This window comes from Haliaeetus albicilla, chromosome 12, assembly GCF_947461875.1.
Source record: "Haliaeetus albicilla chromosome 12, bHalAlb1.1, whole genome shotgun sequence".
Lineage (NCBI taxonomy): Eukaryota > Metazoa > Chordata > Aves > Accipitriformes > Accipitridae > Haliaeetus > Haliaeetus albicilla.
In genome coordinates, this window is record NC_091494.1 from 40571688 (window position 1) to 40591546 (window position 19859).

Genomic DNA, 19859 nt, shown 5'->3' on the forward strand with positions numbered 1-19859 from the left:
GGGGATATTTTTATGAGGAATATTTATTTCAGCTCCAACTTTGATCATGTGGCCAAGCAGCAAATATCCTAAGCAATAACAAGAGCAAATTCAGAGCGACTGGTTTCACGACCTTCCCAGAAGGAGAGCAGGGGAGGGAACCTCAGAACATGTTTTTGTATTTTAATCCTTTAAAATGGCTGAAACCAAAAATCAAAGCAACCTCAAACGCATAGTGCTCTTTTCCCCTTGGACATCATTTCCTGATTTCGCGGATTGGGCAGCTGGAGTTAATAAACGGTTCTACTACTCTGTTCCCTTCATTGTTTGTTTTTGGAAGAATTAAATATTTGCGTACTCCAGGGGCGATGGATCCAGAATCCCTGTTTACCCTCTGACTGTTAACACAAGGCTTATCTCCCCGGCGCTCTCCCTTCCCTGCCTACAGCTTTTGCCCGTGCTTCCCCACCGCAGCCGACAAGGAAGATTAAAGGCAATTAGGAAGGGATTTCTAGGAAGGGCTACTTCCCCCCCGCCCCGTTCTGGATTTCAGTTGTTGTGAACTGAAAGCAGCAGCCCAGCCCAGGATGTTGGGGTGGTAAACAAAGGTTCATGCCGGAGTATTTGGATAACATGGAGAACATGATGGTCTGGTAAAAACTGCACTGAATTTCTATGTAACAAACGCTTCATTAAAAAAAAGATGGAGCTAATCTAAAACTTTTTAGAAAATTCCAACTAAATTTCTATCAGTTTTAATCTTATTTTTGTCAGTAGAGCAAGAAGCAAATACTGCTGGAAGCTGAAACATGCAGCCAGAAATTCAAACAAGTGATGCTGCCTACAAGTGCTGCACGAACTTCGTCAGGAAGAAGTTAACTTTCAATGAGATACCAAAAGACACAAAACGTAAGCAGGAGAGACGCCTCTACAAGACCCGAGATTCAAAACTTCAGATTCAGAAGACGAAAACCCAAACACCAGAAATTTATCTGGAGGCAACGATGTTTGAGAAGCTTGAAACCAGTTAAGAGCTTGTAAAAGTGGATGTCTCTGGAAGCGTTTCCCTCCCGAGGGCTCCCTTAAATGCTCTCCAGGAACACAAGCCCTAGGCACTGCGGTAACTTCTGCTGGGATCCCCTGCCTAGCTCTGCTATACCAAAGGTTGTCCCAGGAAGGAATGTCCCATATAACCACGTCATTTATTTACCATCTCAGGGATTTCCTATTTGGCACCTCCTCAGACTTTTTTTTTTTTTCCCTCTAATAAAAAATTAACAGAGCATATTGTGACTAACTCCTAAAAGCAAGCTGCTCTTCAGGAGCACTGGTAGGAACCTCTCAATGCTAGCTACGAAGAAAGCAACGTGTGATGCATCTCGTGCTTCCCAGAGGAGCCGCCAGCTTTCCGAGAGCCAATAATTAATTCCTGCGTGTGGGGAGCGCAGAGGTGAACGTGCCCTCTCCACACCCTCCTGTTTGCCAGTTATTGCAGTCACAAAAAAACTGCATCTGGCCCCTATGCAGCCCTGTCTTTAACTCCTGATAAATATGAGATAGATTTGTACTGACTCTACTCTTTAACACGCAGTTTTTTAAACAGGTTTTTTTCCTACTCTCCACTCGAGAAAAACAGCCCTAAGCCTGCCCTGTATCAAAGTTCAATACCTTAATTCATACAGAGAAATGAAATTTGGGGGCCTGTGGTTTTAGAAGCCTTTATTGGTGATAGCAAGGCTGGAGGAGGGGGAGCGAAGGGAGGGATCGTTAGATGGGAAGACCCAGCGCTCAACCTGTGGCTCTTTGCTTAGAGCCAAAGTACATCAGCAGCCAGAATCAAAATCCCTGCACACCCAGAAAAGCAGAATATTTTTGCTCCTTTGCCCTTAAACATTTTGATGCAAAGCTTGATGTTTGTCAGAGAACAGAGCTGGGAAGTACAGCTCTTATGCATTCAGCATAAGACTGTATTAAAATAATAAGGCAAAAATTAATCACCGAACACAACCCCTGCATGAAAACGCCCTAGGTATAATTTCCCCTTCACAGAAGAGAAGCATGCAACTCCTTACCTGATAACGTGTTTTCCATTAGAAATACGTCTCCTTCAGCTCTGAGATGTCTGGGCTCTTCGTCTTTTTGCAGTCCTGGAGAGGGTTCAACGCTGTAGCACAGCCCGATAGCCATGCCCCTCTCCAGCCTGACGTCAGAGTCCGGTCCCAGCGGTGCGAGCACTCTCAATGCTTCTGGAGCAACCCCTACAACCAGCTGGCCTAGAGCTTGCAGATATTAACGGGATATTTTTCAGTATTTAACACGACACGTGCACGGCATCCAATCTAACAGCGTGTTTCTACCAGGCTTGCAAATTCTGGGGAGAGCCGTGGCAGGAGAGCTGCGTGCTTCGAGATGGGGTGAATGTGAACCGTGGCAAAGCCCGAGCTTTTCTGGAGGGAGAACTTCGCTGCCTTCTCCCCATCTTGCTCAGAGCCTGAGTCAGCAAGCACTCCTTCCTCTGCAGAGGTGAATCCTACATCCGAGGTCCAACGGGATTTTTATTTCTTGTTTCTCTTTTCCCCTTCATTTTTAATTTTTTTTTTTTTTTTTTTAATTCCCACTCCTTTTAATTGCTTTTCCAGCAGCTGCCACAGAGCTGGAATCAGTATGGGGTTTGTTGTTTTTTTTTTTTAAAAATAGCTTTCTAATGGATGTGCATTCAAAACAGGGAGGTGAGGAAATCAGATAATCCAGGAAAGCCAAATGAGTTGGAGGGGCTTACAGCCACACGGTAATTCAACTAGTTAAAAAGGAATTTGACTGTCCTGGAACTTCAACAGCTTGAGGACTCTGCATTTGATTTGCAGAGCTGACTAAAAACACAAGAGCCGGCTGGTTGTTGCTTAACAAAAGGCCGTAGCTCTTCTGCAGCTGCCGATTTTACTCATTTTCAAGGAATGAGCTCATCTAGGAGAGGAGCAGAGCATTTTCCCGCATCACTTCCCCTTGGGCAACAACGGAGAAATGGGGAAGGCTCCTTGTAACTGCAAAAAGCACATCTCGGATGCACTTCACTAAAAAAACTAAAAACCCACGACGTTTCTGACACATACCCTATGCCATCGTGTGCTGGCACTACCTGGCGCAGTGCGGAGTCCTGACACGCCTGCACGTTATCTACAGAAAATGCATTTTAACACAAAAAAAAAAAGTTACCTGCTCTGAGCGCACCTTGGGGTTTCCCATCCTGCGGACCGGGTGCTGCCGAAGTGGGATCCCAGTCCAAGGCAACCCGTTGGGGCTTCACTGAAGAGCAGCTAGAGAGCACGTAGCATCTCAAAATATCATTAATTAAATCCCCAAGCGGTTGCTCCACAAGATTTCTGAGAAGGGGACTTAGGACCAGCCCTGGATCAGCCCTTATATCTACCAGGAGGAGGAGAGGGGCTGGGGATGGAGCCAGCACCCTCCAAGCAACACATTTTGGGCAAAAGGAGAACTGAAAGCTCCAGGAAACTCTTATCTAGGAGAAATTCAGCATGCTAAATTAGGGACTTTCTGAAGATCTCTTAAAGGAAGCATTACAAGGGAACAAATTAATTGTACAGCTTTAACAAAAATAAACGGCACGCTGCCCTTAACACACCATGGAAAAAAAACCTGGGAACTTTCACCAAGTTCAGATTAAATTTCTTTGGGGTGATTTTCCTCCCCACTGAGGGGTCCAGGGAGCACAAACCCCTTTCATTTGGCGAGGTCCTTTCCTTAACTGACCCCCAGGGCTGGAGGTGGACCTCCTCCTCCTCCTCCTCCTCCTCCTCACCAGTGGGTCACACTGGGAGCTGGCAGCGCGTTCCATCCCCGTAGACCACGGCTTCGCGTCCCAGCTTCAGCCAAACCTCTCACCGGCAGCGTTTCGCCGCCCCTCGCGCCCATCCAGCCACCCAGAGAGTTCATCTCGGGCACGGATCCAACCAGAAAAATGAATTTTTTTTTTTTTTTTTTCCGTGGGGTTAATTTTCGAGCAGATGAAGGCGATTCACCCCGGCAGATGCACGACGTGCCGCGCCAGGAGCGCGCAGCTGCCGCGGGGTCGCTCCTAGCCTGAAGTTGGGCTGAATGAATCCGGCTGCGAAACGTGACACAACTGCGGGCGGTCGAATCCCAAGTGTTGCAATACTGCAGTTCCCTGAATTCAATTAAAAATACGCAATTACTGCAGCCTGACACCCCCCAGCCATGTCAAGAGCCGGGCCCCCCCCCGTGCTCTGCCCGAGCCCCCTCCCCTGCAAACCCCGGTGCACCCCAGGGAAGAGCGAAGGCTCCATTTCTAGCACGGCAAAACACACGTGTGATAGAAACACAAGCATCTAACAATACAATCCATCTTTATTTTGGTAGTACTTTCTGCTGGAAAAGGAAAAACCTTGACTTTACAAATACAGCAAAGTGGTAAGAGAAAGGCAGGTGTATAAAATAAACTGCAAATGATTCCAAGTCCCTGATGGCAACATCAGGAGGAGTGTCACCTTTAGACTCAATACCTTCTGCTTCTGCTACCAGAGTACTGGATGTTGGCTATGCAATAGACTTCACTTGCTATACAGAGATATTTTTAAATAAGGGCTTTTCTTGGTAATGTAAAAAAAAAATAAATCAGAACATTAAATTCCTCCATAGAAAAATACGCCCTTATAATAATACCACAAAGTAAATGCATCTTCCAAGTTTTGGATATACCAGCTAACTATTTCTCACAACAACCCTGCGAGGTAACTAAACCCATTGTACCTGGGAACAGTGGCACAAACTGATTTGATTTGCCCCAAGTCCCACAGTCAGCCCAAATCCAGCTGCCTCGTCTCTGGTTTATCTCCCAGAGCACAAACTGGGTGTGTGTATTGTATGGCTGGGATTTGGCATGTCACTGATCACGGCTGAACAAAGGGACTTAAAATTGCAGGAATAAAGCTCTCGCATTTCCAGGGGATTCTCTGGTTTAATTTTCCATGTGTTTTTCCCTATTCTGGTAATTACAGACATCGTGTGACACTTTGAAAGACTTCTGATACAATACACTACAATTACAGTGATGTTTTGGGGTGGCATCTTAGACCACATTGACACATGATGTCACCACACCAAGATCCCACCCAAGTACACAGTGAACTTCTGAGCCAAATTCTTTGTACGTGTAGCTGCATAAGTACAGTGCCACCATCAACTGGGTTACTCCAGGGTAATCAAGAACAGTACCAAACTGAGAAAATCTAGCTGCTAATGAAAGTTTTCATATGATCCATTTGAAGCTTTAGAAAATAAGAAACTATTTGAAATTGGGTGACATCATCCAGACAGTACAGAACCACTTTACAGACTATTAACTCTGACTATAAGTTAAAGAATAAAATTAGAAGACGACAGCAAGGCTAACAGGTCACAACTGTGCTTTCGTAAGTTCAGGTGAAAAGAGCGTGCTGTACATTGCTGGACAGACGTGCAGATGACACTCAGCTGAAACACCATTTACAAAGAGAGACCAAAGTAAGAAACGTGGGACTTGGAGAAGACACGCTTAACTTGTATGTACATACATGGGAAAGTATCGTGAGATAAAATTCTGGGTCCCACCTTTGCTCCATATAAAGGAAAATGCTCAGAGATACCGGCCAGCAGCAGGGATGCAGCTGGGAGCAACGGGCTGGGGATTCCCAGGGGCTAAATAAAAGGCAGCATAAACAAAAGAGCTGAATTTGAGTCATTTTTGTTTTCCTACAGGGAAGCTTCAGCCCTGGAAAGATTGCTACGGGAGCTGCAGTTTCAAGGCTGCGGCTTTAATCCCGTTCTTTACCTCTGTTTCGTTTCCAGCACAGGAGATCGGGGCATACGCAAGTACCGTGGCTCAGGGCTCATCAAAACGGGCAGATTCACCGTCTGCGCTCCTGAGGGCAAGGGACCTTCGTCTGGGGAAGCAAACGGGACGTCCAGGCGTTTCTGCAGTTCTTGGGCTCAGATTTTAACTACAAAACAAAATCTCTACATTTATATGCAATCTGCAGGTACAAAAGAGGAAGCAAAAGTTGTACGTAACGAGTTCACATCTCCCCACAGTAGAGTAAGAAGCTAATGACAACAGATTTTGGCTCCACGCGATGATAAACCATTATCAGACGTACTACATACATTATTGCCCGATAATTACAAACAGTTGGGACACACAGCTCCACCTTAACCCACAGTTTTTTGAGTTTTCTCAAGAAAAACAAAGGTCTTTTCTAACTTTAGTGTGAAGAGACATAATTGATATGACTTATGAAGCCAACGTCTCAATATAAATGCATCTCTATATTTGTTCATTGCAGAACACAACGAACTGTTAGCAATCTTTAATTTCACCTTATAAAACTAAAAAAAGTGATGATAGCTTTGTGTAGAAAAAACAAAAAAATAATATATTTTCAACATACATCTGTCATATCTTAGGATAAAGGATCACATGTTCTGCTCTTCTTAGTGCTTTTCCATGCAAACCAAAGGCACCATTGCTACCGATGAGGTTGTGAATTTGGATCTTTTTCTTTTGGGTTTACAAAGGTGAATGAAAAAATGCCAGGCCAGGACAATGAAAACGTTCCTGTGCTGAGCACACTACTGCATTACTTACTGCTATCACAACAAAGACGGATTAGGAAATACTGTTGCGCGCACTTATGAATTCACTGTCAAGAAAAATGAAAACATCTAAAAAGGACTGTCTCTAAAAGCAGCTGGCAGGATACATGTCGTTACACCCAACGAAAGAATTAGCCTGTTTTTAAGGAAGACAAGAAATACTCACATCTCTGCAAATCCCGTAACTACGCAGTTATGTCTTTGTACTTTTACCAAGCGGGGGAAAGAAAGCATCCGCTTCTGTACACCCCCTCTAAGCCCACAGTGCATGCATTACAAACATCAATGCCACCCAGAAAGGCAGCAGGAGTTAGCCACATCCACCAACTTGCGGTAGAAAGGAATATAAGTGTCGACAAGTGCCATATTATATCTGTAAATGAATATTTTCACGTTGGTTGGATACCAAGCTAAGCTCGCAGTGGAATTCAGGACCCTCTTTGCAATGAATACGATTACTTTGGAGTGTTTTTTCCCCTTTTTTCTAAGCAGGTGCATCTTCTAAGCAGAAGCAGGGACGGATCAGCCGGCGGGGGAGCGGGACCTCGTAGGGACGCGTGTCGGCACGGCACCTCGCCGGGCAGGCAGCAATGCCCGACCGAGGGCACGGCGAGACCCTGCGAACCAGCGAGCGGGTCCCGCGGGGCGAGATGCTCCAGCGGCAACCGGCTTTGCTCAAACACACGGTTTCCAGTAAGGAGAACCCAACCTCCGGCAGGCAGCCCCGACACCGGTGCAGTCCAACCGAGCAGGCGGGTGGTCCCGCAGAAGCGACCGACCCCAGGAGATGACCGACTGTCGTGGCAGCGTCTTCTCGCTCCACGCCAACTGGGAAACCAGCGAGGGGAGGAGGAATTTCAGATCAGCCAGAATAACGGGTGGGGATGCTCACCGCCAGCGCGGCGTTATTCCTAAGGCCGGGATGGTGGAACGCGCTCGGTGCTTCCAAATACAATTTTCCTCGTCCATCCCAGCTCTGACGTTTTCCACGCACGCGGAGGATCATCGCGGGCACAAAACAGGAGCTGCCGAGCAGACGTGGACCGTAAGGAGCTCAGAAAATGACTCTGTCTTCTTGGGTCCTCTCCCACCACAGCGTGCTGTTCAGGGTGCCGAAGCTGCTGTCCTCCTCCTCCTGCTCTTTAGCAAGCTCGACGAAAACCTGGAGCAGACAGAAAGGACGTGAATACGCCACGCTCCTTGTAGGAACTTTCTTGGTCACAAATAGAATTCATGCTAAAAACCTCAAGAGTATTGAATGTATTCTTCATCTCCGAGAAGGAAGTTTTTAGTATTTCAAGTTTTTTTTTTCTCCTTGTTCCTACCCTCCCACCTTATTTCTTCAAGAGCTCAATGAAAAGGAAGTTGGACCAAATACACGCTGAAGGACATTTACTGTCAGCAATAACTAATCCAGAATAAGCAATAATAAGCCTCAGCTTTATGCTCCTTTCAGAAATGAACAGCAATGCCTGTCTTTTGAATAAATCAGAACAACATTTCCACTAACGCCACAAATTTATTTTGCTCCAGTCACTGCAGTTGGCATCTTATTTTTAAAGGAGAAAATGGGAATAAAGAGGAGCAGGGGAACTGGCAGTCCCAATTCACTTTGGAAAAGGGGACTTCAGTTCCCCAAAAATGCCCAAAGAGGCGTCAGCAGAGCAGCCCCAGCTGCCTGAAAGCCGGGCACAGAGGACAAGCTGCCTGCGCAGGGCTCATCAACCCCTCCATCCACTACGACTTGCCCAGATTTGGATGCACGACTCTTATAGGGCAGGGGCAAAGTGAATCCACTCGACGTCTGCGAAAACCCCGTCAAAAAACCTGCAACACCTTCGTCTGGCAGGGTTTACTTCCACGAAATATAATCTGCTTTAACATACCTGTTCCAGTGTTGCCTGAGAAAAGCTGTACTCCTCGATGTTAAAGGCGTGTTTTACTGTTAAAAGAATTAATGAGACCACATATTTAGCAATACTTCACTGTCTGACACAACTGGATTTAAAGCATTTTAAGCTGGTACAGGCACTTACTCTTCATTTCACAAGAAAAAGAGTTGGGAACATCAATAATAATAGAAAAAATAAATTAACTGAATTTGGAACAGAAATGCAAAGTGCCACTGTACGGCAAATGCGTCAGTTATGGGAGACAAAATGATTTCTCTACGTGATGCGTGGCAAGTGCTTAATTACCTTCTTCCAGCTTGGAAAAAGAATGTGAAAGCGACTGCACATCTTCTTTAGGAATTTTATACGCCAAAATAGAAGCAAAACTGGAACAAAGAAACAAAGCAAATTTAGCTTCAGGTAATATTACTCAAAGCAAAACCATTAATATCCAAGTGAATGGATTTAAACTCTTTTTCTGAAGGTTACTCCAGGCATTTTGACTAGTTGTCATCATCAGACAAGACAACAGGAACGATGCCGCTCCAGGAGAGCAGCCGAGAACCTGGCTCAGAGGTCCAGGTCCAGGTGCATCAGCTGAGATCCCTTGAGACCGCTCTATGATTTATACGTTCTTCAGCTAAGATTCAACCATTTATGTTCTGCCTATAAAGTCAGGAAAGAAAAATCGCTGCCTGGAACTCCCAAAGCGATGAGGTTTTGCCTTTCAAATGAACTCAGACAGAGGTCACAGGATCTTTTGGGACTTTGCATCATGCAGCGGTTCCCGCAATCCAGACCCCAGAGCAGGGAGCTGCTCCACCCCACACGTTTGCTTCTGAAAAATGAACTCTCTTCCAGATCTCCCACGTTTGAGGAATGCTCCTTACAGGATGCCTGCAGTGCCCTTTTGGGAGGGTCTCCTCAGCCATCACCAAGCCGGACCCTCGAGTTCATATGGCAGAAATTCAAAGCGGTTGGGGGAAAACCAACCCACCCACCCTCAAACTTTGAAGTACTCCCAGAAAACGTCCAAGCATTTCTAGGTAAGGGCCAGTGACTCAGTGACTCAGATTTTACCCATCTCCCAGAGGCCCCAAACCAAGGAGGAAGCTGTCAGGCAACAGCTATGCAGAAATCCAGTTTTGCTTCCTCCGGGCCGAACATCTGCACGCAGGGCTCACAACCGCCGCCCTGGCAGCTTTCGCTGGCCTGCAAAACCCTTCCTCTTTTTTTTTTTTTTTTTTTTTTTTTTAAGCTACATGTAAATATTTTTTTTTTTCAATTTTACTATCGTGGCATTCCCTACTCGGTGCTAAGGAGCTGCTGAGAAATCAGGGGCTTGTACGAATATCAATACTTTCTGTGTATTTGTTAAACTTCACCTTTCCTGACGATTCGCGTTTGGGAAGATGTGCAAAATCTGTCTCTGCAGATACTCCACCTGCTGTACGTCTGCTGTTTCTTTTAATTTCATTTCCAAGAAGTATCCTCTGCCAAACTTACTCTTCAGGTGTTGGACAGTACCTATACATCTACCAATTGCAGAGAGAAAATAAGAGTTGGACCTGTTACACCACACTCAAAAAGCAGCCTAACTTCCAACAGACCCTTTTTGCAGTTTAAGTTGAATTTTGCTCCAAGTTTAAGGTGCAAAAAAATTGTCTGCCTATATTTTTCGAAGAAATCTATTCTAAATGACACTGTCCTATCCTCCCTGCCACAACACCCACCCGCAGGGGAGGGCTCCGGCGGTACCTGAGCTGCCCGGACACCAGGATGGCCACACGGTCACAGACGGCATCTGCCTCTTCCATGTAGTGAGTGGTCAGGATAGCTGCTCTCTCCTTATTTTTGAACGCTGCTCGAATTGCCCTCCTACAAAACATAACCACAAAAAAACATCCCTGAATAAAACACCTGGCACGTAACGGTAAATCCTGGGTTAGCAGGAAAAGAGGAGTGTGATGGTCAAACGCAAACCCGTTATTTTACGGGCCGATACTGCTCCCACAGCAACAATTAACACCTGAATTTTTCACAAATGTGACTCGAATCTCGTGCTCCTTACATTATTTTAAAGATTCCTTTTGACTTTCAAGCTTTAAATCTCCGAGCTGTTCTGGGAGAGCACAGAGATGAAGCGCACCCGGCCCTACGGTTGGGCTGACTCCCCATCTATGGCTCTCCCTAGCGTTAACAGGGATAACGCACACGTAAAATCGGACAAACTCCCAAAAAGAATCGAGCCCGGGGCCAGCGTGGCCCTGGTGACGCTCACCACATGTGCTGCTTGGCTTTTGGATCCATCCCAGTTGACGGTTCATCCAAGAGCGTGACCCGGGGGTTGCCCAGCATACTGAGGGCAAAGCAGAGCTGGGAGGAAGGCAGAAAAAAAACCAAAAGGGTAAGGACACAACGGCTGCTGGAGACACCCAACACGGCAGCTCGGGAAGCTCCCTCCTACCTTGCGTTTCAGCCCTACGCCCAGCTTCTTCGTTGTCTTCTGCAGGTGGTCTTTTAAATCCAGGGCACTCGCGATGCTGCGGAAGGGGGGAGGACCACACGTGAAAAGCCGTGAAGGGGATGGTTCGCCTTCCCCCTCATCGCACAGTACGCAAGCGGTCTCATTTGAAGAGCTCGGTTACAAATATTTGTATATAAAGTATAAAAAAAGCAAAGCAATAAGCAGAATCGGAGCTGGGCGCTTCCATGCAAAACCACCTGCCTCTTGTCCCAGAGGAACCTGCAGTGACGACCCAGAAACAGCTCCAAGCCCTGGACTCCCCACCCCTGCAGCCTCTGCAAAGGTCATCCTTAGCACTTCGTAACTTAAAAAAAAACAAAAAAAAACCCCAAAAAAACAAAAACCCCAAATACCAGTTGAATTTTGTGTGGCTGAATCTGTATCTCCTAACCTATAAATTGACACTTGCTGAACTTGCTGAAAAGATCCAATCAAACTTAAATGACAAAAAGATTGCATTAGAAAAAGTGAAAAAAACCCCAAACCTGCTAAGAAAAAGATAGCTAAACCTTAAACATTTCTAAGTAAACTGCTTACCGTTTTATGACTTCCTTAACATCAGTCTGACTCATTCCTTTGATAGCGCCATAAATTTCAAAGTGTTCCTGCAATGTAATATCAGGCCAAAGCGGATTCGTTTGAGGACAGTACCCCACAAATTTCACTGAGTCATCTTCGCTGTTCAGGCCAAAAGAACAATCTCCCATCAGAACCTGCACGGAAAACGGATAGACCTTACTCAATAATATTCTAAGTTTCAGAACTCTTTTTGTAAAGTTTTAGCAAAAACCTCTTGGGAATGCTTGCAATAATAATAAAGACATTTAAATATAGATTCGTTTTCTATTTAGCACGTAACGTACTTGCCCACTGGTTGGCTCGATCTCTCCAACGAGCATATTAATTAACGTGCTTTTCCCAGCTCCGTTGGGTCCTAACAAACCCAGTATTTCTCCTAAAGAAAGGACGACACAAAACATTGCCCATGAGGTCTGATAAATGGATTCAGGAGTTGTTTTTGTGAATAAAACAGCTGAACAGCAAGTAATTGAACTCCTACCTTTTTTTACGCAGAGAGAAACATGTTTCGTTGCCACTTTCTTTATTTTTCTCCCCAGCAGAAATTCCCTTCTTTCATCAAACTCTTTGTGCAAGCTGCTGACCAGGATTGCTGGCATCTAGTAGAGAAGAGAGAAGCGGCTGCAGATCCCAGCAGCTCTGGGAAAACCTCCAAATTTGGGTTTTGGGTAGTGCCCGCAGGTGCACGGCATTACCTCCTCACTTTTGGGGCTGCTCAGGATTTCTTGGACTCGCAGCCTCTCTGCCTTCACGTCTTCATCTTCATTCTCGTCATGCGGGACATCTGGGAACTTCCAGGTTTTAGCTTTTGTAAAACATTTTCTAAGGGGAAGAAAACAAGATAATGCCGTTCTTGGCATTCAGTTGAGATCTGCTCACTGCTTTGATACAGAAAGCGATCTGTGTTTGCCAAACCCAGGAGTAACACATTTCTGCAGCACATCTGAGAAGCCCCAAAAGAGCAGAAAGAGCTGTCAACGATTGCAACTATGTCGTCTTTATGCTGAGCTCTTTGTTGGGGTACGGGATCTCTAGCCATGCAATGGGAAAGGAAGTTCCCCTATTTTTATATAGGGGACATCCTTACAAAATTCCTGATTTTGCACTGATATAACTTAAAAGGAAGTAAAAAAAACCTATTTCTGCACTTTACTGACTGAATTTCAGACAACTGAAGTTAGGAAAACAAACTCTTTAGACACTTGGGATGGGATACAACCAAAAGGTATTTTATTTTTTGCAATATCCCCCCTAGCTATACACTGCATACTCCAGTTTCATCACCAGCATCACTTTTAAAAACGGCTTATTTGGACTATTACTTTTTAAAAGTCTATTCAACAGAGACACACCTGAAAAATGGATCCTCTCTAACGGTCCTCCCTCCATTCTTCAGCTCGAAACATCGCAGCAGGAAGAGCCACACGACACACTGCAAATAGGGCTAAAACAGAGAAATGCAGCTCTGGTCACTCGGAGGGTGATCACCCCTATGGGTGATCCCACCAGTGCGATGAGCGACAAGAAGCTCCAGCTCTTCACCACCAGAGAAATGCTGACATTTCCGAGAAGATAAAATACATCATTAGATGCTGCTCAGTGGCTTGATGCTGAAGACGCACAACCAGAGCCTGGTTAGATTTAATGGCAATTATCTGGGGTTTTTGGAGAGAGAAGGGACTGTCCCCTGCTCTGGAGTTCTTGCTCCATCAGCACGGACTCCCGTAATAATCAGGACTAATATCGGCACCGTTAATAAGATATTGAAACGGCAGATGTTGAGCTGGTAGGCACAGCAGCTTTTGCTTATACTGTTCATTCTGCAACAGGTTGCAAAGCTGCAGGCTCCAGTGATGCTGAGCATTAGATTAAATCTTTATTAATAAAGACGCCTGAACAGAAGGGGCCTCCCAGCAAGAGTCAGCAATTCTCTACAGCAAATATGGCAGGTGATAACCAAATAACCAGGCTTACAGCTATAACTGCCACCAGCAGCCGGTCCCACGGGTCGTAGTACCCTCCATTCTTTCGCTTGCCTTTCCACGAGACCTGACAATGCAAAGAAACCACATTCGAGCAAATAATCACCTACCAGAGGCTGCGTATTCTACACCGCACTTTAATCCCAAATCAGTCGCTCAAGTCCTGTTGCTCAAGCGCTTTCCGAGCTCTGCAGAGACCCTGCTTGCCAAAGTCTGACACCAGTCAGCTTCCATCAAAGTCCCCTGGGCTGCTCCCAGTTTAAAGCCACCAGCTCCCAGTTAACCCATCTCCTGTCACTGGGTTCGCTCAGTCCACAGGCTGAGAAACGCAGGGTCTTCCTTTAGATATTTAATGGAAGACTTGCTGCTTTCCTCATTTTAAAACTGCAACACTTTGCTTAGAGGAAAGAGGTGACTTTTCACCAGCGGTTGCTATTTTTCACGTGTTAAACGGCTCCGGATGACATGACACCAGTAGGCAGCTAACTCCTGTCTTGTTATCATTACAGACCCTCACCCAACCCCAGCCACCTACAAGTGCTCTGGAGAGGATTTCTTGTGTCCCCTTACCTTTATAAAACAAATCAGACAGCCAATAAGAGGATAAATAGGAATGAAGATGGAGAAGACATAATGCAGGATGGTGGTTACCAGGTAATAGTCCAGAAAAAAGGCCACCTCAGTGACAACTGTACAGAGCAAGGCTGTCTGTACAAAAGAAAAGGCGAAAAAAAAGTCACTTTTCATTCAGTTCAGACCCCCTAAGCATAAGTTACCCAAATTGAGGCACTTTTTTTAAAGTTTTTATCATTTAGGATACAAAGTATACAAAGACAGTAATACAAAGACATTGGTAAATGTCTTTTTGGATTTCTTGTGCATTAAGGACACACAGTTAAATAAAATAACTGGGAAGCCTGTTGTGACTTTGGAGAGAACCAATCTTCCCACCTAACCAAAACCAAGGTAAAGTTACTCACCACTGAAAATATAAATGACCAAAATTCTTTCGTATTCTGGACTTTTTTAAACGTGAAGGAGACCACATAAGTGAACAGCACAACTGACGGGACATAACCGATCAGGCAAAAAATCTGCAGAGATAGGAAAAGTTTCTCAGGAAACGTACAGCAAGAACCCAGGGGTGAATTTTTTGTATAAGTATCAACTGGAATTACTTTAGTGGGCTACGTAACTCTGGATTCATCTTTGTCACTTAATTTGATGTATTTTGCCACCTTGGTACATACAGCATATACTACTAAAGACACAAATAAAAGGCAGGAACCTCACTCGCTCAGTTTCCTAAAACTATTTCCCATTTTTTTACAACACAGGCTCCCATAAACGTTGACCTAAACATTTTTGGCAAACATTAGGAATTCCACCTTCAGCCTTAGGATTTTCGCAGTAACTAAAACAAGGGTAGATGTACCAGTAGAAAAATAGCCCTGCAGCACAACAGTCACATCCCAAACCTGATTAACTCAGAGCTTCTGGGAAAGCAGCTAGGAAAATCTGATTCTTCTCAATTACAGCTGGTATCTCAGGGAAGCCTGCTCTGAATATAAAAGACATGAAGACTTGTAGTCTCTTCAATTTAATCACATGCTGCAATTCATTGCGGAGCTGGTCTGTGTTCAAAGTCACTGTAACCTTGTCATTAGCAGCACGCCGATGCAAATGAAGCAATTATCAATCAGCAGCAAAGAGCGCAAAGCAGACTGAGCAAGCAGGGCAAAAAAGGACGGAGCACTTCCTTGAAGATCCTGGTATTTTAAGCTCCATTGTATTCAACTTCTGAACGAAACTCCAAAATTTGAATATTTTTCCGCATGAAAAGTGGTACTATTTTGCCTTTGGTGCAGCCTGACTGGTGCCTCTGCACCAGCAGCCTTAATTAGGCATTTTCCATGTGTATCGGTTGGAAAAATTCTGCTGAACCATCGAAGAAAAAAACCAAAACGCTTGCAGAAAACAGCATAATAACCATGCTCTCACATCCCCATGTGTGCTCTGCTCCCCACCACACTCACCACAGCGAGGAACTTGCCCACGTAGAAATAAACGCCGTAGTGGAAGGCGAAGAGGCTGCCTATCATCAGGACAAGGATGGAGAAGAACAGCGGGAGGTCGACGACGGCTTGCCCAGTCCAGTAAGCGGAGGGATAAAGCCCCGCTATCTTCAGCTGCGTGTATGCTTTGATCTGCAATAGGAAAAGAAAACGCAATGTTAATTAAATGGTAATTAAAACGAACACTGTGTTAAGCTGCCTCGGTACGTGAGCGGGATCTTGTTTTTCCCTCTAATATGCTGCTTGTGCACCGAGGTGGCATCAGCGTGGTACCCAGTTATTGCTGATTTTAGCTGCCAAAGAAAAAAAAAGCATTTCCACAGAAAGCAAAAGGGCTTTTCCTAAATCTGCTCTACCCCAGGCAGCAAACAGCAGTCACGTCCATACTGCTGTGCCTTGCGCCTCTCACAGCAAAAGGATCTACTTAAAACACCTCTTAGGGTTTTCCCAAAACTCCAAGGTTCCCAAGTTCTTGCGCAGTCTCTGAATCAACACCTGGAAGCTTACCTTATGGTTTTCTGCATTGTCCATGGCAAAATAGGGTGGCATTCCGGTAATAATGATTCCCAGTAACACAGCTTCAAAATAGATCTCTAGTCTGAAAATTGTGTCTGGAAGATTCTGAAATATAAATCAGATTTCTTCAGTACCTGAATGTGTGCGACCAAAAAAATGCATTTAGAACTGGAGCATGACCATAACTGCTAAAACATATATTCTGTGTATCTCAAGATCGTCTGAGCTGCAGCATGGAGAAAAATACCTATGGAAGTTTTGGGGAGTATTTATAAGAGTGTCTAATAAACTCCTAGAGCGTTTCTGCCCTGCAGCGGGTCCTCTCCTCTCCTAAAGGCCACCCCAGTTCTGCCCAGGAGGCAGCAGACCTCCAGCATCCCCGCATTCAGCCTCCGAGAATTGCAGGTAACCCGTAACAAACCCCTTCCAAATTCCGAACAGGACATTCTCTTTCCAAGCCCCTTTTTCCTCCACTTCCCACAAGCTGCAGAACAAAATCCCGGCACCTTTCAAGTCCTCTTCAATTCTGCAAAGGTCCGTACCACCAAGGACTTACTCCACGTGCTCTGGGTACCAGCTTCTCCCTTTGTTTACGCCGTGTTTTTGCACTCCCCCTCGCACCCCAGGGATGCTTTGCCACCCGCCCGGTGTTTAAGGGTGATTTTTGCCGTGCAGCCCCCGCTGCAGCTCACCTGAATGAAGGGGTTGCTCCAGATTTGAATGCTCTCCGTCACGTTTAAATTGCGCAGAAGTAGATTGCTTACAATATTCATCAAAACTGGCAGGGAATGCACCATGGTGCTGTTGAATACGATCGTGAAAACGTAGTTCTGGAAAGGAAAGGATGTGCTATATTAATTCTTCTGCACGAAGGGTAATACCCTGGGAGGGCTTTCCTACGGGCTTAATCAAACCTGAACATCGGTAAAAATCTTTGCATAATAGAGTATGCTTTGCAGGAAGCTCTGGGCCGCTCAGGGTGGTTATAACACGTAACCTAATTCAAGAAAACAGTCATGCTCGTGGAGAACAAATTATTTGGAATAAACTCCCAGAATGTTTTATGTAACTGTGATGCTATGACAAATGATGCTCCAGACAATTACAGTCTGAAAAACAAAACACATGATGACCCGCACTCGTAGGCTCTTGCTAATGCATTTAAAAACCAGACAGGCAAAAATTTACATTATCTAAGGGCTGCGCTGTCACACTAATATTAAGAGTTTGCAATGAATAAAAATGGGACCGAGAGAGACAGAGCTGGCATATTGCAGAGCAGTTCTTTTGCTGGAGATTAAATACGATCCCAATGTTCAAATCTTTCTGACACTCCTTCAGTGACCATATCGAAATGAATAGTTACAATCCAAGAAACTCATTTTTCTTTACACATGAGAGCACCATGGAATTATACTTCTGTCAAATTGTATAATTCAGCCAGTATCAGTAAAAAAAAAATAAATTCCTACACCAGGTCTCTTGTGAAGTAAAATATTTCTCTTGGCTTTTTGTATCCTTGTGGGGAAGAAAGGGGAATGGAAGTTTTATTAGCCTACCATAATTATCATTATGGAAGAACATTTATTTTGATAATATTTCCATTCTGTTAGTACAAGTCCTCTTTCCAGGCCTCTTGTATAAGCAATATTGTATGACATTATTTGATTATATGACTCAATACGTGCCTTTCAGGCAGGAGTACAACAAACCCAGCCCCTAACCAGCTGCTTGTCTGCTCTTTGGGATACGACCGAGCTGGTCTGTCCGTCTTACCTGTCTGGATTCGAGGTCAAACACGCTTAAAGCCGCGCTGTGAGGTGCAGCTGAGACGTAATCACTGTCATTGAACATCTCCCAGAGTATGTTCATGCTCCCAAGAGAGTGGACAATGTCATCGATATCCGATTCTGGTGTAAGACAGAAAACATGATTAAGCATTACCAGCTTCGAGTATTTTACACAAAATTATTGATGCATTTTCTCATCGATATGACCCTATGAAGAAGGATGACTGTTTCCTTACACGTGCCCACCGAAGAGAGTCCTCTGCTATTTTGAACAACATCAATGATTTTATTTTGGCTTCCTACTCAACAGCCTCCAAAGAATTCAAGAAATTTTTTTTGTTACAGTCTCCAATTAATTTGTGCAAGTTAATTGCAGCAGTGAGGAAGCGGAGCTGCCAACGAGCACTATCAGGATACTCAAAAGTTTCAGTAGAACAGAGAATTAGCTAAGAGAGCAGGAAACCAGTAGCACTTTGATAAGGTGTCCAGAGAAATTAAGTTGTATTAAGCACAAATTCCCAGTAGCTCAAACAGACGCTCGTTTCTACTGCCTGGATTGCTGCTATACACTTTTAAAACATCCTAAGTTGAAACAAAAAGGAATTTTCCAGAATGCTTTGTAGCAGGATTCTAACATTGATGTATCTAAAGGTCCCTCTGGCCAGTTCCTTCACATGGGTCATCTTATGACATAGCGAGCACAAGGCTACCAGACACGGGAGGAGGAGGAAGATCTCCGAACCAAACCCTTCGGCACAAAGGATACTCACTCTCTACCATCTCTGGGTACTTGGAAACTCTTCATTTGGGTTAATTTAAAGGAAAAAGTTTGTCTCAACCCCCCAAAGTAGCACACACCATCTTTCCCCACGATGTGAAAAGCTACGTTAAAGAGAGAGGTGGAGACAGGAGCTCTCTCCGTGGAGCATCTCTGCTCTCCTACCTGTGGAATTCTGCAGCAGGAGACGACTCCTGTACTTGTGATAGTCCTCTCCGGGCTTCAGCAAGTACAAATCCGGGGAAAGTTTGATAGCAGCTACAGAATTTTTGATGATGTGGTGTATGAAAAACAATAAAATCTGAACCACAAGAAAAATCAGAAAAAGCAACAACCTGAAAGAAATAAAAGTTTCAGTTTTATTAAAATTCAGCAAAAGCCAACCCAGTTTATGTGCATGCTATGAAAACAACATCTCCCTCGCCCCCCAAAAAGCATGTATTCAACAGTAATGGCTAGCTTCATACTTATTATTTTTTAAATGTAACTATGGGAAGAAAATTAATCACATCCTGCCCTTTTCTCTGGTGTCACTGAAACCGGTTTTGAGAATTTGTATACAAATGAGAAAAGCCCCAGTACTTACATAACTCTCACACATTTATTTTCCCGCTTGAGACTAAGGAAATGAACTTTCGCTATGGTGGAAACCTGTTTCTTCCAGAGGGCTGTATTGCTCATTGCTGCCGCCTTCGTCTCCGAAAGCATCAGGAGACTCTGCTCCATGTCGTCGAAGGATTTTGTATCCATTTCATCCTGCACTTGCTGGGAATTGAACACGCTATAATCTGAAGAAGAAGAGAGTAAAACTACAGATTTGATGCTCCGACAGAGCTAACGCGGTTTGAAGTGGTAGGGCTGGAGAAAGCTGGCTGGCCATCAGCTCCTTCCCCTGGCTATTGCAGAAGCCACCTCATCTCATCCCAGTCTCTCAGCCCCAAGGTCAACGACACCGATCTACTCCAACGCTCTGAATCGCACACACAGCAAACACTTAAGGCAGACGATACAAATTTCTGCCGCTCAGAAGGTGCAGACTTGCCCCAATTTCATACCATTCGCCTATGCATGC

General features: G+C 44.8%; 1 protein-coding gene across 1 annotated transcript in view; it reads right to left on the reverse strand.

Annotated features, from left to right (window-relative positions):
- Positions 1-4347: 4347 nt before the first annotated feature.
- The window catches only part of ABCA5 (ATP binding cassette subfamily A member 5), a 33844-nt gene continuing 18332 nt past the window's right edge, over positions 4348-19859 (reverse strand). The window contains exons 20-40 of the mRNA XM_069799365.1: positions 19374-19575; positions 18953-19122; positions 17996-18129; positions 16912-17049; positions 16211-16324; positions 15665-15835; positions 14609-14722; positions 14199-14336; positions 13621-13695; positions 12999-13090; positions 12342-12468; positions 12128-12245; positions 11931-12022; positions 11605-11780; positions 11008-11083; positions 10822-10916; positions 10299-10418; positions 9926-10075; positions 8847-8926; positions 8535-8590; positions 4348-7810 (exon numbers count right to left, since the gene is read on the reverse strand). Coding sequence (XP_069655466.1) covers positions 7703-7810; positions 8535-8590; positions 8847-8926; positions 9926-10075; positions 10299-10418; positions 10822-10916; positions 11008-11083; positions 11605-11780; positions 11931-12022; positions 12128-12245; positions 12342-12468; positions 12999-13090; positions 13621-13695; positions 14199-14336; positions 14609-14722; positions 15665-15835; positions 16211-16324; positions 16912-17049; positions 17996-18129; positions 18953-19122; positions 19374-19575 — 2546 coding nt within the window. The 3' untranslated portion in view covers positions 4348-7702. The remainder of the gene's footprint in view (positions 7811-8534; positions 8591-8846; positions 8927-9925; positions 10076-10298; positions 10419-10821; positions 10917-11007; positions 11084-11604; positions 11781-11930; positions 12023-12127; positions 12246-12341; positions 12469-12998; positions 13091-13620; positions 13696-14198; positions 14337-14608; positions 14723-15664; positions 15836-16210; positions 16325-16911; positions 17050-17995; positions 18130-18952; positions 19123-19373; positions 19576-19859) is intronic.